We start from the raw sequence: 16,271 nt of genomic DNA on the forward strand, positions 1-16,271 counted from the left end.
ATCTGTATTCCCAGGAATGTCAAATCCATCAGATTAGGGCCTAATTTATTTATTTCAATTGACGGATTTCCATATATGAACTGTAATTCAGTAAAATCCTTGAAATTGTTACATGTTTCATTTATATTTTTGTTTTAAAATTGTTTAATTAAAACATTGTTTTATTTTTCTTGTAAAGATAGAGTGCTTGTTGAAATGGTTGGTTATACCGTATGATCGTAACACTTTATTTTACTAAGTTACATTATAGAGCATTTATTCCAAGCACCTCTAGGCTGGGAGAGAGCACATCAGTACACTGCAGTGCACACTATCACTTATCAGATGGAATCTTTACGGTTGAGTTCTGTTTAGTAATGGTAGTGAACACACCTTTACTATCTAAGTTAGATTGTTACAGTTTTAACATCGACTCCGCTATGATAGGATATGGATTCCAAAATTGCTTCCAGTATTTCCCTTGACCTTTGTCAACCTCTCAGTTTTAGTAATCCAATGTCCAGTACAAAGTCTTTTTAATTCAGGAATTTATTGGGAACTTAATTGCATCTGTCTATATCCAGTGTGACAACAGTCTGTGGGATTGGTCAACTTGTCATTGTTGGATGGAGTGGAGTGGTGGGCCTTTCATTGTCTGGCATAGATTTACTACTAGAACCACTCCCCTTTCCAATAGCAACAGCAAATCACTCTTTCACACTACTACTTTGTATTCTTGTGAGAGTGTGTGAGAGAGTTGGAGGCTCGGAGTAACACACACACAGTGGGTATTTTCGTTTGAGGAGACGCTGTTTTTAGGGTCAGCAAATTACAACTAATTAATAGTGTGTTGTTAAATTGGATGTAAAGAGTTCACTGAACAGAGAGAACACAACTACGCCTTCACCAGTTGACTTGAATTGCCTAGGAAGCAATGGGACCACTGAATCTCCACCAGGCTATATTAAAGGCTGACTTCATCCTAGCTAGAAGGCTAATTGAGGCTGGGGCTAACGTCAACAGCAGGGATGAGGAGAGGAGGACCCCTTTAATGCTCTGCTGCCTCCATGATGGGGAGTCTTGGTCCCTCGGTGTAGCACGCATGCTCCTGATTCACAGAGGCCAAGTGGGGCTCTGTGACCGCCACGGTCGAACCGCTCTGGTGTATGCGGTCTTGTACGGGCGTCTGGGTTTGGTTAGGCTGTTCCTCCAAGCGCTGGACTATGACCTGAACCACGTCGACAAGCACGGTCACATGGCTCTGTGGTACTCAGCTCAGGTAGGTAACGGTCCTATCAATGACCTGCTGCTGAAAACCATGAAGAAGTACTGTCTGAGCACTGACATATCTGAGGCCGCAGTCCCCAGGCTTTGTGGTCATGATAAACCCGGTCAAGTTCTGGTCAAACACCAGACAGCAGTCAAGCAGAATGCCATTAATTGTGCCATTGACCACAAGGTCACAGGTCACCCGAAGCCACAGCCAGAGAAAGGTCTACCTCCATTGTTCCGAAAGGACTTGCCTTACAAGCCCCTTCCAGAAACCCTATGGACAAAGAGGGAGAACTTCTATAAAACAGTGAAGTCACCAGAGGCAAAACCTGAGACAAAGAAGGCCTTGACTGGAGGGTCTAAGCAGGGGAAGGAAGGGAAGACAATCACCCCCTCCCCATCTAAGGACTGGAAGCTAGACATGAGGAGTCTAACCGAGGCCTTACTGGGTCAGATCAGCCTTTCCTACCGGCCCCAGGCCCAGCCCCGGCCTCCTTCCTCTCTCCTCCACCGCAGGAGGACACCTCGCTTGGGGGCCAGCCCCACTGTGGGGGCTTTGCTCCGCCAGTGCCGGGGGAAGGGAAGGAAGATGTCCCTGGACGCCATCAGCGACAGCCTGCTGAAAGAGAGGACGGCCATTGGCTCGTTCCGCCGCCGGTGCAGTGTGACCGTGATACCCATGATCAGGATGGGGCTGACAAGCAGGAGCTCCAGCACCACCGAGCTAGAGGGTAGGGGGGGAGACAAGAGTCACTTCTAAACCACTGGTCAGGATCCAGGAGCTGAAAAAGTTCAGCTAGTCAGACAGAAATTAATGTATATTTTGCTTATCTTAAAGTTTATTGATGATGATGGAATATGGATGGTCGTTTTTGTGTGATGGATTATAGTGCAGTATTCAATATATTGAAGTTTGCTGTGTCTGTATTAAAAAGTTAATACCAATCATCGAGTGGGACAGATGCAATGAGGGTTAGATGCAATTGATCCATCTGGCATTTCTGTAATCTCCCTAAAAGTTTGTTTTTGTATACAACTTGATTTGGAATGTTTGAATGTTAAGTCTTTTGTATGAAAATAAAATACAGTCTTGTGAATAAAATGACTAAAATCCAGTATTGGCAGGGCTGTGACTTCCATTGAATTTAGTCTTTGTGAACATGCAGCATCTGAAACGTTTGAAAATAATACCATACACTAAACAAACACAACAGCAGGTGTCAGTAATGGGTAAAAGGCGACCCATAGATTTTACGTGAAGGCGTTGGAGAGTTTACGTTTACGGTTTATAGCCAATAGCAGCGAACCTACTCATGTTTGAATGAAGAACAGGCGGTTGACGTTGACTCCTACAGCAGGTTTGTTTACTTCATTCAAAAACATTTTCTTTAGCAACTATTTTAAGTAGCTGTTAATAATAACCATATGAAATAGCTCTGACTTTTATTTACAGCGCTTTGTAGCCGAATATTTTAAATCGTGTCACGACTCATAACGTTAGCCAGCTAACGTTATGGGATAACTCTAGCTAACGTTCGCCAACGAACACAAATGTCCCCGTGAAACTCAAATTCTGCATGAGCTCTGTCATTTAACACAATGGATAATATGCTCAATGGTAGGCCTATTAGCTAATTTCAGTCAACGTTAATAACGTTATATTTTCCATAGTTAACGTTACATAGCTACCTACATCAGGGGTATATTAATTCCGTCGATTCTGTTGAAAAACGTTTATTAAACGGAACGAAACGGGGAGGGACTTACTTGAATTAGTCCAATAGACGTTTTGCAACTGAATCCGACCAATGAATACACCCCATCATTTTTATCTGAACGCTAACTAGCCAGGCAAGTTGGTAACAGGTCTGATATGGCTCCAACAATAATGCCAGGTTGTTTGTATTCTGACAGTAGCCCAGCCACGCAAGCCCTCATGTCCACGAGAATATCGCATACATTTGGAGAGACCATGGTAAGATTTGCATTTCACACATGTATTATGAAGTTACTGAACAGAACTTTCGACCATACTTGTGGATAGCAGTCACTAACATTAACTAGCTAAGTTGTTTATCAATAACTGGATGTTGGCTTCTCTCAATGCACCCAGCCTTCAACAAGATCTGGAGAACGCACCCCATTGAGGTGTGTCCAGAATGAAATGCGCCATGTCTCAACCCCATCTTCTAGACTCAAATCGAGATCAGGGTCGGGCAGCAATATCCTCAAAACACCCAAGGTATGACGAACAGCCAAGCTATGGGCCTGTGGATCCTGTTCACTGAACTGTTGTTTGAAATGTAAACTTTACCTTATACTTCTCCCATTCTCCCTACAGAATGATGCTGTGTTCATCTACACAGACCCGTTAACACATTGCCCTCCACCAGCTGAGGTCCTATGCTCTCCTAGTGTTCCAAAGCCCAGTGATAAAACTACTACCAGTGATACAGCTCCTACCACTGAGGACACAGCTGTTGATACAGGCAGTGGACTTGGAGACATTACCTTCAAGTCCTTCATCTGTGCTGGGGGTGAGGTTGAGGTTTCAGAGCCCTCAAGGGTTGTAGACGAAACCATCCGGCTACCCAAGAATCAACTGAACATCTCTTCTCTTCCTGGCTATGACGATGAAAACACATGTCTCTCTGACAGTATGGTTACTCAATGCTGCGACAACCATGTGGATCACGTCTATTGTGATTTGGAAAGAGATTTGGCCACAACTAAAGCCGACCTGTCCTTTAATGGGGGTTCAAACGCCAGTCTTAGTGTTCCACAGTTCACCGATATAGCCCACATCACTGAGACTGTTACTGGCGGACAGGGAGATGTAACGTTTAAGTCTTTCATCTGCACCGGAGGGGAGGTGGAAGTTTCAGAGGCTTCCAGGGTGGCACTTGAGACTATACTCCTACCAACGGATCAGCGTGCAAACCACCATCAGCCATACAACGACAGTATATATCAAAGTGTTATAGTAGATGAGTTGGGCATGCAGTCCATCGATGACCACGCAGATCACCTCTATTGTAATGTGGCCTCTAGTGCACACCTTTCCTTCAAAGAACCTACACATTGTAGTACTATGAAATCCATAGAGATGGTACATACCAATGAAGAGTCAACTGGTGTTCAAAATGCCACTGGCGGACAAGGACATGTGACATTCAAATCCTTCATCTGCACTGGGCTTGAGGTTGAAGTCTCAGAGTCCACCAGAGTGTCCAAAGACACTCTCCTCCTACCTGAGAATCAGACTGTGACCAGTCATCTACCGTACAACGACAGGGTCAACCCAAACATCATAGAGGAGCAGTCCTCCGATCATGCAAAACACCCTTACAGCCATGTGGAAAGTGAAGGTGCCGTGTGGGAAGCGGACGCCGCTGCCATCAGTGAACCCTCAATGGGAAATGCATCCTTAAGGTCATTGAAGGACCTGGATGATGTCGCCTGTCAGCTTTTCCCTGAAGGCCCCAAACAGGGTTCTTCTCCTCATGATGAAGACAGCGCCGTGGTTCCAGCTATACAGTTGGAAACTGACCGCTCCCATTGCAATGAGTTTGGAGCCTCGGCCAGGAGCTCCACACCTGTAGATGAGGACAACCCATCGATAGTATCTCACTCCCATTCTCATGGTTCAATGCAGGAGTCCAATGGGGCCACAGACAGCGCGCTGGGTTCAAGCAGTAGCGCTCCTCTTCTCTCCAACACTACAGACAAAGCGAGCTCTGAGAACATTGCTGACGTGTTGACTGAGCTACCCAAGATCCCCTCTGTAGCGACGTGGGCCGGCGGTAGTGATGCTTTACAGTTTGAGATCTTCAGCCCCGTTCTTAGCACTACCCCCATGACCAGAAGAAGGGGCATTCAGAAATCGTCTTTCGCCCAAATGGAGGATTCCGCTCTGGAAAACAGTAGGGGTTGTGTCCTCAACTCTGCTGAGGGTAGCTCCGTTGTCCCCGCCAACCCAGACAGCCGACTCTGGGGGGCCGTCCTGGAGAGCCCCATGCCTCTGCCCAAGTTCAACTCGACGGCAGTGGGTGCCGCATCGACCTGCAAGCCCCCTCCTCCTCCAGACCCAGTCACAGAGACTGTGGAGACGAGGCCAGAAGTGGATGTACCTCATGTAAAATCCCAACCCAAGGTGGAGAAAGTAAAGATGGGTCTTTTTGATCATTTACCAAGGTTGGTTTGTGAGGAGCCCTTTCAGCAGCAACTCATCCAGATGGCCCAATTCCTCATCCTGGCATCGGGCAAGATGGACCCTGTTAGCAACCCTGCCCTAGCCCCTACACCCGCTCCCGCCCCTCCTGTACTGGAAACTACAGCGGGGACCGTGGCTGTGGAGTGCCACAGCATGTGTGTTGGCACCACTCCAGTGAGGCGGGCAGATCGCAGTGCCAACACCTCTGGTCAGTTTGAGAGGAAGAGGGAGTTCTCTGTGTCTGACGCCTGCACCAGCACCGAGACTCTGCTCTGGAAGTGAGTAATGGCCTGTGTGTTTTTGTGAGTGAGAACTCTGTCAAATGTTCTGTGTTTATGTAATATGAACCATGTAAATATTGTTTTTTGGTGTTTGTCTGAGAGAAGTGTTCACAAGTATTTCCCGTGTGTGGTATGAGAACTGACTATTTTTTCTCTGTGTCAGTCTGGCCCCTGGGAGCCTGTGTGGGGTCCCCAGACAGGAGCTGGAGCAGAGGCTGACCTCCACTCTCATCATGGTGGAGGCCCTGGTGCAGCAGCTGTGCACAGCCAGGGGACAGGGCCACTCTAGGGGCCCCGGGCCCTCAGAATTCAGGGACAAGCTGGTCCAGACCGACCACACTGAACTCAGCCAGACGGTAACCTACAAAGACCTGTATGTGACGGCCCTGGAGAGGATTAAGGAGCTAGAACTGGACCCGACCACTCTACAGAACCTGCTCCACAGCATGCAGGACACCAGGAGCACCATGACAGCCCTGAGTGGAGACACTGAGGCTGCTCTCAGCAGCATGAGGCAGATAAGAGACCTGGTTAAAGAGGACCAGCAGAGCCTGGTTACACAGTATGGTCAGATGAAGTCCCTTTATGAGAAGTGCAAGGAGACCCAGGGCAGGATGGTGCAGAAGGTCAGAGACACCCTGCAGCAGAGAGAGGACATGAGGAGACGGATGGAGGAGGCTTTCACCGCCAAGGACGCAGCCTTCAGTGTAACTGAGCAGCTGAGGGCTCACTGTGCCGTGCGTATCTCTGAGCTGGAGGAGAGTGTGGGATCTCACCAGGAGTTGATGGCTGCCCTGAACAAGACCTACCCAGAACAGGTACACCACACAGTCTGAGATCAGGGCTAGAGGCAATCGCCTGGTTCCCGGCTTATGCTTATTTTGGTGCTGTGTATTTGTTTTCCCGTGCTCATGTGTGTGTCCTTACTCAGGTTGCATTGAACAAGACCTACGTGGAATCCCTCAACTCTGCATCTGAGCTCTTGAGAGGAACCATGAGCGATCACGACAGTCTGCATCAAGAGGTATGTCTTAACCTGGAGGCTACATTATCTTGTCAGGAAAGAAAAGAAAAGACATCCAAAAGGTTGCTATGTGTTGTTTTGTTCTGTACTACGCATGTGTAAGATGTCATATTCTCCCCAGCTGAAAACAGCCAGGCGTCTCCTCCAGAGGACAACTCCTATACTGGTGAAGCTGAATGAGAAGGCAGCCAACGCTATAAGAGAGAGAGACCAGCACCTCTCAGAGAGAGACCAAGCTGTGGAGGAGAGAGAGCAGGTCTGACCTCCCTTTTCTCTCTCATCTCCCACACCTCACAATGTCTCTACTGCCTGTTCTATTTGCTCTGTTCTCTGTTATCTTCTGCAACTCGTCTCTCCACAATGTTATGGCTTCATTCCAATGCGTCGTGGCTCACATGACAGATCCAAGAGGAACTGGACCAAACCAACGTGAGTCTCCAAGTTGCCAGGCAGGAGGTTGGGGACTTGAATCTGCAGGCCACCATCATTAATTCAGGTAGGGATTTAAACAAACCATTGAAGATCGCATTTGAGTTTCAAGTGTTATTGTGGTAAGTTTAAAAATAAGTGCTGATATGTTTATTTTCTGGCATTGTCATTCTCTCTCCCTCTTGCTCTCCCGCCTTCTCCCTCTCTCAGAGTTGGGTGTTCTGCGTCAGAAGCTGAGTGAGGGAGAAGAGGAGCGAGTTCAGCTGGAGAGGAAGGTCACGGAGCTGTCTGCCACCGTCTCATCTACCCTGGCCTCCTATGCCTTCCTAGAGCAGGCCCTGGCTGCAGAGTCCACCAAGTCAGTTCAAAGTTCACTCTAAGCTGTTATGGTGCTTCAACTATGGCAGTTGTCAATTAAATGTATTTTTATATATATAGAAAAATAACCTTAACTTTCTTATTTCAGGTTGCAACAGTCATGGCAAGAAGTCCAGCAAGCTACCGACAGGGCCAACCAGTAAGTGAACTCAGTTACCTCATTTCTCTTATCAACACTACTATTTAAACCTGTATTTTACCATTGAAATGGGCTATTCTGATGTATTTTTCTGTTTAGCCCCATCACATTGCAGCTATAAAGATGATTTAACATGAACTAAGACGCATACCTTTTGCTATTTGTAATCAATAATGTACATTGGTTTAACTAAGGCATGTTTAGTCATTGAGTTTAATTAAGCAATAAGGCAGGAGAACCCAGGGATTACTCCTGACTACGGGATGTTCTTAGGCCTGAATCAAGGCAGAGGGAACAGCCCTTATGAGGGTGTTATCACATGAGAATCCCCGGATTCTCATGCCTTATTGCTTTTATAAAACAGTTGCCAGCATATTAATAAAAATATATATATTTTTTTCATTTAAACATTATTTTGAACGGGTAAATGTGTTTTTGTGTTCTGGTCATTAGTTATTTTCTCATGTTTTGACCCAGTCGTTAATTAGAATCATTCTTTTCATTTTCAATGATGAGATACAAGAACTGTAATAAATAATGATTTATTAAATATCCAATAGGCCTACATAGGCAGCACTGCACTGGTTAAGGAATTAATGGAATTCTGACTGTTTACGGTTTCCATGGTGAATTATTAGTTTTGTGTTCAAGCCTATTGGCACAGGAGAAATCCATGTGTAAAATGATACATTGTTGCAAGGTCATAGAGGCAGACAGGTCCTTTTATACAAGCCCTAACTGTTGCAAACCAAATAGTAGCATAGAAAACTAATGTGGAGATGCTTTTTTTTACCCCGAGGGATATGAAGTCTATGGATTTCCTGCCTGGGCTGCGGGACAGTGGAATTAGGACATGCTATTTTGTGGGAGGAGTTGTCCCACAACTCTCGCATAGCAACCAATCAGCATCCAGGATCCAAACAACCCGTTTTATAACATTTCATTGAACCCCTCCTATGTCCAGGTTGGAGGGTGCGTTGGTCCAGTCAGAGCAGCGTGTATGTGAGCTGTCCCAGGCTCTGGCCCACAGCGAGGAGCAGCTGATCCAGCTGCAGAGCCACTCCCACAGCCAGAGCCTGCAGCTGCAGAATCTCCATGAAGTGCACGTGCAGCTCAACAGCATGATGGAGATGAACGAGGTAGGTGGATTCTGGATATCACTCTACAGTACTGTATGTGGTGGTGCTCTCTTGCTTTGAGTTCCTCTACCTTTTTGTCTCTCTGTTCCTTACCAGTCTCTCTCTCTCCTTCTTTTACTCTGTAGAGCTCCCTCTCCCTCTCTTCCTGTGTGCTGATCCTAAACTCAGCCGTGGTGAGTGCTGTGTGTAACAGCTCTGTTCCTCCTCCCCTGTGTAGTTCCTACAGATGGAGAATGATATGGCCAGGGAGCAGGTGGTGGAGAGTGAGAGGACCCTCCGGGCTAACCTACAGGGGCTCAGGGAGAGGAACATCCAGTGTGAGGACCTGAAAGGAGCCCTCAGCCACCTCCAGTAAGACCCAGTACCACTCACTGTGGAGTCATAGTACATTTAGTTATTAGACATTATTTATTTTAATGAGTTGAGCTGTGATGAGTTCTGGGGGGTGTGTGTGGGAGTGGGGTTGTCTCATATGACTACATGGGACGTGGTTATTACAAACAATTGAACAATTGTCTTTAGCTGATTGTGTGTGTGTGTGTCAGGGCTGAGAGGGAGGCTTTGCAGGCAGAGCTGGAGGACAGTCAGGCCAGAGCCCGGTCAGTCCAATTGGACCTGGTAGAGCAGCTAGCCCAGGCTGTTACTGACGTCACCCTGCTACACCACACACTGAGACGACTGACCAACGATGTTCACACTGCTCTGACCACCAAGGTAATCACACACACCCTGCTACACCACACACTGAGACCACTGACCAACGATGTTCACACTGCTCTGACCACCAAGGTAATCACACACACCCTGTTACACCACACACTGAGACCACTGACCAACGATGTTCACACTGCTCTGACCACCAAGGTAATCACACACACCCTGCTACACCACACACTGAGACCACTGACCAACGATGTTCACACTGCTCTGACCACCAAGGTAATCACACACACCCTGTTACACCACACACTGAGACCACTGACCAACGATGTTCACACTGCTCTGACCACCAAGGTAATCACACACACTGAGACCACTGACCAACGATGTTCACACTGCTCTGACCACCAAGGTAATCACACACACTGAGACCACTGACCAACGATGTTCACACTGCTCTGACCACCAAGGTAATCACACACACTGAGAACACTGAGAACAGGTAATCACACACACCCTGTTACACCACACACTGAGACCACTGACCAGCGATGTTCACACTGCTCTGACCACCAAGGTAATCACACACACACCCTGCTACACCACACACTGAGACGACTGACCAACGATGTTCACACTGCTCTGACCACCAAGGTAATCACACACACTGAGAACACTGACCAACGATGTTCACACTGCTCTGACCACCAAGGTAATCACACACACCCTGTTACACCACACACTGAGACCACTGACCAACGATGTTCACACTGCTCTGACCACCAAGATAATCACACACACTGCACACACACTGTACCAGTCCATAGAAGACTCAGTCTGTTGTGATGTGTGGCGTTATTTCAGAAGCCAGAGGTCTGTGGTAAAGACGAGGTGTCCCAGCCCTCCCTCCATGTTGAGCGTCATCCCTCCACCTCCTTCGTGGACAGCATCATGGTGGCCATCACCACTGACCTGGCCCAGGTCAATGACACACATCCCCCCTTAGACATGACAGAGGAACCACAAGCTGAAGGGTTGGGCAGCGAGACCAGCGCCTTCACTCGCCTTGCACCCATCACTCCTAAGAAGTGTCAGGGTGAGGCCTCCATCGCATCTCCCCAGCGGGGTTGCTGGTAGACCCAGGGGGTATCTGGGTTCTGTTCAGCAGGGTACACTGTAGCAAACCTTACAACGAAAAACTAAAGTCTGTGTTCTTATTGGACAAGTTCGTAGCACCTCCCCTGTTTCACTGTTTCAAAACGTTTAGTACCTACTGGACACAACCCATTTGTTTGTCTGTATTGATGTGTCCTGGGCCCAGTCACTAAATGCACTCCCTTCCTGGTCTCCAGTGGTGCCTCCAGAGGAGGAGCAGAGTAGCGTGGTGGAGCTGCTAGCAGACCTGGCTAACACAGTCTCTGAGCTCAGCTTCACCATCACACAGCTACGACAGAGCAAGGACACCGAGCAGGAGGCACTGAACAACACCATGTAAGCACTGTGACGTGTGGGGCATTTATTTTGTGTTGATGTGAAGCTTACAATTTCTCCTTTAAGCATTCAATTATTTACTGTTGTATTTACATTTCTGGTCACCATAAGTCAGTGTTTCCCAACTCCAGCCCTCCAGTAACCCCAACACCACACATTGTTGTAGCCCTGGGCAAACACACCTGAACTCATTGAGGGATTGATGATTAGTTGAAGTTGAATCCAGTGTGTGAAACACTGCCTGCCCTATGTCAAGTTCCATCATATTAGGTTTAAACCCAGGGTTTCCCAAACTCTGTCCTCGGGACCCTAAGGGGGGCACGTTTTGGTTTTTGCCCTAACACTACACAGCTGATTCAAATAATCAACTAATCATCACACTTTGGTGCACAGGGTTTGGGATACGCTGAGTAAACCTAACCGATAATTGTTGCGATACCAGCTGTGGGCTGCAGGGGGAGCAGCAGGCCCAGGCCCGCAGACACAGGGCTGAGGTATCCGAGCTGAGGGGCCAGCTGAGCCGTCTCCAGACCCAGCTAGGCCGGGACCAGGTGGCTCTACAGAACAAGGCCCAGGTGAGACACTACACTGCTCTCAGATCAGACCGTACAACTAAAAACACCAGTTTTAGTTACACTTAACTTCTTACCTGTGTTAACCCCTGTATTTGTGAGCATATTGGCAAAGTGCTGCCAATACTTGTGCATTATAGATGATTTTACTGAGCAATCTACACATTTTTTTATTACTTTCTTGGCTACAGGACATGAGACATGTCTGATTACTTGACTGACATGATATTTTGGTGAATAGTGGTCTGTGTTACTGAGGCTGAACCCAGGTCATTTGTTCTGGTTTACTAGGAGGTAGACACTATGAAGAGGATCTGCAGTGAAGTGAATGAGGCCAGGGAGTTTCTTTACAAGCACAAATCTGAGAACAAAGTAAGGGACTATATCACTTTTTCGACCAAAAAATACTGTCTACATTCACTTTATTTCGTCTTCCTAAAAGTTCTTAGGCAACATTTTATCCTCGTGTGAATTGTCACCTATATGTCATGATGTGCTTCCATCTAGCCTATTGTTATTGCTGCTGTGTTCTGTAGGAGCTGCGTAGGGAGGTGGCAGACTTGCGCCGTTCACTGCACCAATCACAGGTGGAGTCCCAGGCTCTAAGGGACGAGCTAAGAAAGACCGGCAACCAATCAGCACACAGCATGCATTCCATGGACGACAAGATCCGCCTACTGAAAGAGGTACAATCCAGACCATAGGTTGCCTGTTATCCCTGTAAGAACTGCTAGGGCTACCCTACGGTTTCCATGTCTCTGCTGTCCCCACAGCTAGACACTGGGCATTCTGCACAGAATATTTTGATCTGAACGCGCCACAGCGCCCTACATGACCCAACCTTGGGTTGTTTTAAATTGGCCACAATTACATCTCAAATACATCTCCTCACACCAACCCTGCAGCCTTGAAATATCAAGCAATCCTCTCCCTCCAACACTAGTTGTCTTTGACAGGCAGTAGGACCTTAAACACTGTCTCCACCACAGGTGGAAAGACTAAAGAGGACTCTGTTGGAAGCTGAGGAAGGAAGAGCAAAGCTTCTGGAGAGAGCCAAGAGACATGTAAGTGTCTATACCATCTATACACCGCCTCTGATTTGGTAACCATTTGAGGGATGGGCCTAGAGAAATGTAACCACTCTCAAATTCCTATGCAGAGCTATGGATGCATCTCCATCTATGATATCAAAATTATAGTTTTAACCATGTTATGAGGCTATAGTGTTTTACATTTAAAACAAGCTTATATTCTGGGTTCTGATTGGGTATGACAGTTGAACTAAGCTCATGAGTCATTTATATAAGTTATATTCTTCAAGGATCAATGGGTGTGTATAATTAATTTATAAGTCCAAAAATGGATGTTGCAACTAAGGATTCCAGCTTTAAGGAAAGCACTTCAAGTCGGAAGTTTACTTACACTTAGGTTGGAGTCATTTAAAACTCATTTTTCAACCACTCCACAAATTTCTTGTTAACAAACTATAGTTTTGGCAAGTCGGTTAGGACATCTACTTTGTGCATGACACCAAGTAATGTTTCCAACAATTGTTTACAGACAGATTATTTCACCCACTGGGAATGTGACAAAAGAAATAAAAGCTGAAATAAATCATTCTCTCTACTATTATTCTGACATTTCACATTCTTAAAATAAAGTGGTGATCCTAACTGACATAAGACAGGGAATTTTTACTAGGATTAAATGTCAGGAATTGTGAAGAACTGAGTTTAAATGTATTTGCCTAAGGTGTATGTAAACTTCCGACTTCAACTGTAAGTGGTATCCATTGCACAAGTCACCATCTTCAATGTTCCCCTCTGTCTTTGCAGCAAATGATCCACGACACCAACCAGAAGAAAGTGGAGAAGGAACTTCGAGTCCTTGACGATATGATTGAGACGGTCAGAAAGGTGAGTACAGGGATATACATTTTTCTGTTTGAAATTTAAAGGTAGAGTCAGCGATATGACAGATGTTGAAAGTAAACAGCATAGTGGGTACATTTCCACAATAACTAAGAGCACTGAAGTGCGAGGCTCCACTTCTCCCCTGTTTTGGTCCTGTGGCTGCCAAGTTGTAAAAGCGTGATGCGATTCCGTGCACATGCGCAAATACTGTGTGAGAGTGAAGTCTTGCAATTTGCTCATCTCAGTATCTGCAGTGCTGCTCGTGGCAACATCATTATGCTGAGTCTACCTTTAATAGAAATGGTCATATTCATATGTGTTACTTGGTGTATATTGATAGTTTGGCATTAGACTTGACACTCATCTCAGTATCTGCAGTGCTGCTCGTGGCAACATCATTATGCCGAGTCTACCTTTAATAGAAATGGTCATATTCATATGTGTTACTTGGTGTATATTGATAGTTTGGCATTAGACTTGACACTCATCTCAGTATCTGCAGTGCTGCTCGTGGCAACATCATTATGCCGAGTCCACCTTTAATAGAAATGGTCATATTCATATGTGTTACTTGGTGTATATTGATAGTTTGGCATTAGACTTGACACTTTTTCCTTTTCTTTCTCTACAGACATTGTCTTCTGTTCCTGACGTTGTCAAGAACTGCAAAGAACTCAAGACTCTAGTCGAATATCTTGGTTAATGTCATATTATAAACTGTAGTTTTAATCAGTTCTGTTTTTTTGAATGTTTTCTTAAACCTATTTGTACAAATAAAAAAATCTGGTAACACGTCTGAGTAGTTTTGATGGAATTGATTTGTGTTAACGGTATTGTAAACGTTTACAGCATTACAATATACAGCTGAACACTTCTGCAATTGCAAACGGTATCAAATTTAGTCATCTTAATATTACAGAGCGTTCTGGTTTGATAGACTTGGAACACTCAATGAAATGATTCCAACTGCTCTCCACTAAGTTTAATTTTTTATCTAAACTTGAACAGAATGGAGTTGGTTTGAAATGTTTCTGGGTTTTCCATGAAAGTACATTCACACATTGTATTTATTATGTACAATTTACAAGTATGGCTACATCAATATGTTACTCTCACTTTTATACATTACTGGATTGATGGATTGATATTACAATGATGTAAAGTGGAATTCATGTTGGGTGTTAAAAAAAACGAACATTTCCAAAGATATACTTTTCAATGCTTTATAATTTGTTAGCCCACTGACAACGACAGAGGCCTCCTTGTTAAGTGTTGACAGAGCATGCAGTTATAGCCTAATTGGTGGTTGAAAAAATCGTTGATGTATTACAACAGTTTCATAAATCTTTCGACAAGTAAAATCATATTTGACAATTAGGTCATTTCTTGATGTTGCGCTCTGAAATGTCATCTAAATCATTTTCTGTCTGCCATACTCCTCGTCGTTTCTGCTTGGCTGCTTTTCAATACGACTAATTTCCTTTTATATACGCCGTCTCCAAACCACGTGCTGTCCGACACTTCTCAATTAGATGTAACAAATACCTAAGACGTGAGTTGCTGTAGGCTCCAAGGAACGTATCCCACAGTCTATCCAGATGGATGTGTGATATTCACTTTATATTTGATTACCAGTAGGATATTAGAATTTGTATTGTCAAAAGGACTTGATATTTAATAAGTTTCATTAATTTAAGTTATCATGCAGATTTATTTTGACTAACTTCACCCATTTAGATTCACTTAATGCATGATGAATATAGTCAATGTGTCTATCAACAACTACATGTCGGTACAGAGCCTTCAAAGTATTCGCACCCCTTGACTTTTTCCACATTTTGTTGTGTTAGTCTGAATTTAAAATGGATTACGTTGTGATGTTTCACTGGCCTACACACAATACCCCATAATGGCAAAGTGGAATTATGTTTTTAGAAATGTTTACAAATTAAAATGACAAGCTGAAATGTCTTGAGTCAATAAGTATTCAAGACCTTTGTTAGGGCAAGCTTAAATACGTTCAGGAGTAAATATTTGCTTAACAAGTCTTAAGTTGCATGGACTCACTCTGTGTGCAGTAATAGTGTTTAACATGTTTTTTTTTATTAATACATCTCTGTACCCCATACATAGAATTATCTGTAAGGTCCCTCAGTCAAGCATGAATTTCAAACATGGAACACACACCAGGGAGGTTTTCCAATGCCTCACAAAGAAGGGAACCTATTGGATGATGGGTAAAAAAACATGAAGCAGAATATTCCTTTGAACATGGTGAACTTATTAATTACACTTTGGATGGTGTATCAATACACTCAGTCACTATAAACATACAGGTGTCCTTACTTACCCAGTTGCAGGAGAGGAAAGAAACCGCTCAAGGATTTTATCATGAGGCTAATTGTGACTTTAAAACAGTTTAATGGCTGTGATAGGAGAAAAATTAGGCTGGGTCAACATTGTAGTTACTCCACAATACTAACCTAAATGACAGAGTGAAAAGAAGGAAGCCTGTAAAGAATAAAAATATTCCAAAACATGCGTCCTGTTTGCAATAAGGCACTAAAGTAAAACTGCAAGAAATGCTGAATTTTGTCCTGAATGTAAAGGGTTATGTTTGTGGCAAATCCAACAACACATTACTGAATACCACTCTTCTTATTTTCAAGCATTGTGGTGGCTGCATTATGTTATGTGTATGCGTGTCATCTGCAAGAACTAGGGAGTTTTCTTTAGGATAAAAAGAAACATAGATCTAAGCACAGGCAAAATCCTAGAGGA

The 16,271-nt window shown here is 44.8% G+C and overlaps 1 protein-coding gene across 1 annotated transcript; it reads left to right on the plus strand.

The window, feature by feature from the left end:
- Nucleotides 1-2,560: 2,560 nt before the first annotated feature.
- Nucleotides 2,561-14,286, plus strand: LOC139419054 (sperm associated antigen 5). Its single transcript, XM_071168931.1, has 21 exons — nt 2,561-2,609; nt 3,166-3,226; nt 3,365-3,493; nt 3,593-5,742; nt 5,909-6,563; nt 6,677-6,769; nt 6,891-7,025; nt 7,172-7,265; nt 7,409-7,556; nt 7,665-7,715; nt 8,680-8,854; nt 9,072-9,205; nt 9,400-9,568; nt 10,379-10,610; nt 10,867-11,005; nt 11,448-11,580; nt 11,869-11,949; nt 12,114-12,263; nt 12,567-12,641; nt 13,413-13,493; nt 14,122-14,286. Exons 2-21 carry the CDS (start codon nt 3,188-3,190, stop codon nt 14,191-14,193), a joined length of 4,935 nt encoding a protein of 1,644 aa, XP_071025032.1. The 5' UTR covers nt 2,561-2,609; nt 3,166-3,187; the 3' UTR covers nt 14,194-14,286.
- The last annotated feature ends 1,985 nt before the right edge of the window (nt 14,287-16,271 follow it).

This window comes from Oncorhynchus clarkii, chromosome 10, assembly GCF_045791955.1.
Source record: "Oncorhynchus clarkii lewisi isolate Uvic-CL-2024 chromosome 10, UVic_Ocla_1.0, whole genome shotgun sequence".
Classification (NCBI taxonomy): Eukaryota; Metazoa; Chordata; class Actinopteri; order Salmoniformes; family Salmonidae; genus Oncorhynchus; species Oncorhynchus clarkii.

What these genes read in the sequence shown, in the direction of transcription:
- LOC139419054 (XM_071168931.1), top strand. Translation starts at nt 3,188, where the DNA reads ATGTCCACGAGAATATCGCATACATTTGGAGAGACCATG. An exon ending in CTCTACAGAACAAGGCCCAG is followed by an intron (nt 11,581 to 11,868) that starts GTGAGACACTAC and finishes CTGGTTTACTAG; the next exon opens with GAGGTAGACACTATGAAGAG. An exon ending in AGCACAAATCTGAGAACAAA is followed by an intron (nt 11,950 to 12,113) that starts GTAAGGGACTAT and finishes TGTGTTCTGTAG; the next exon opens with GAGCTGCGTAGGGAGGTGGC.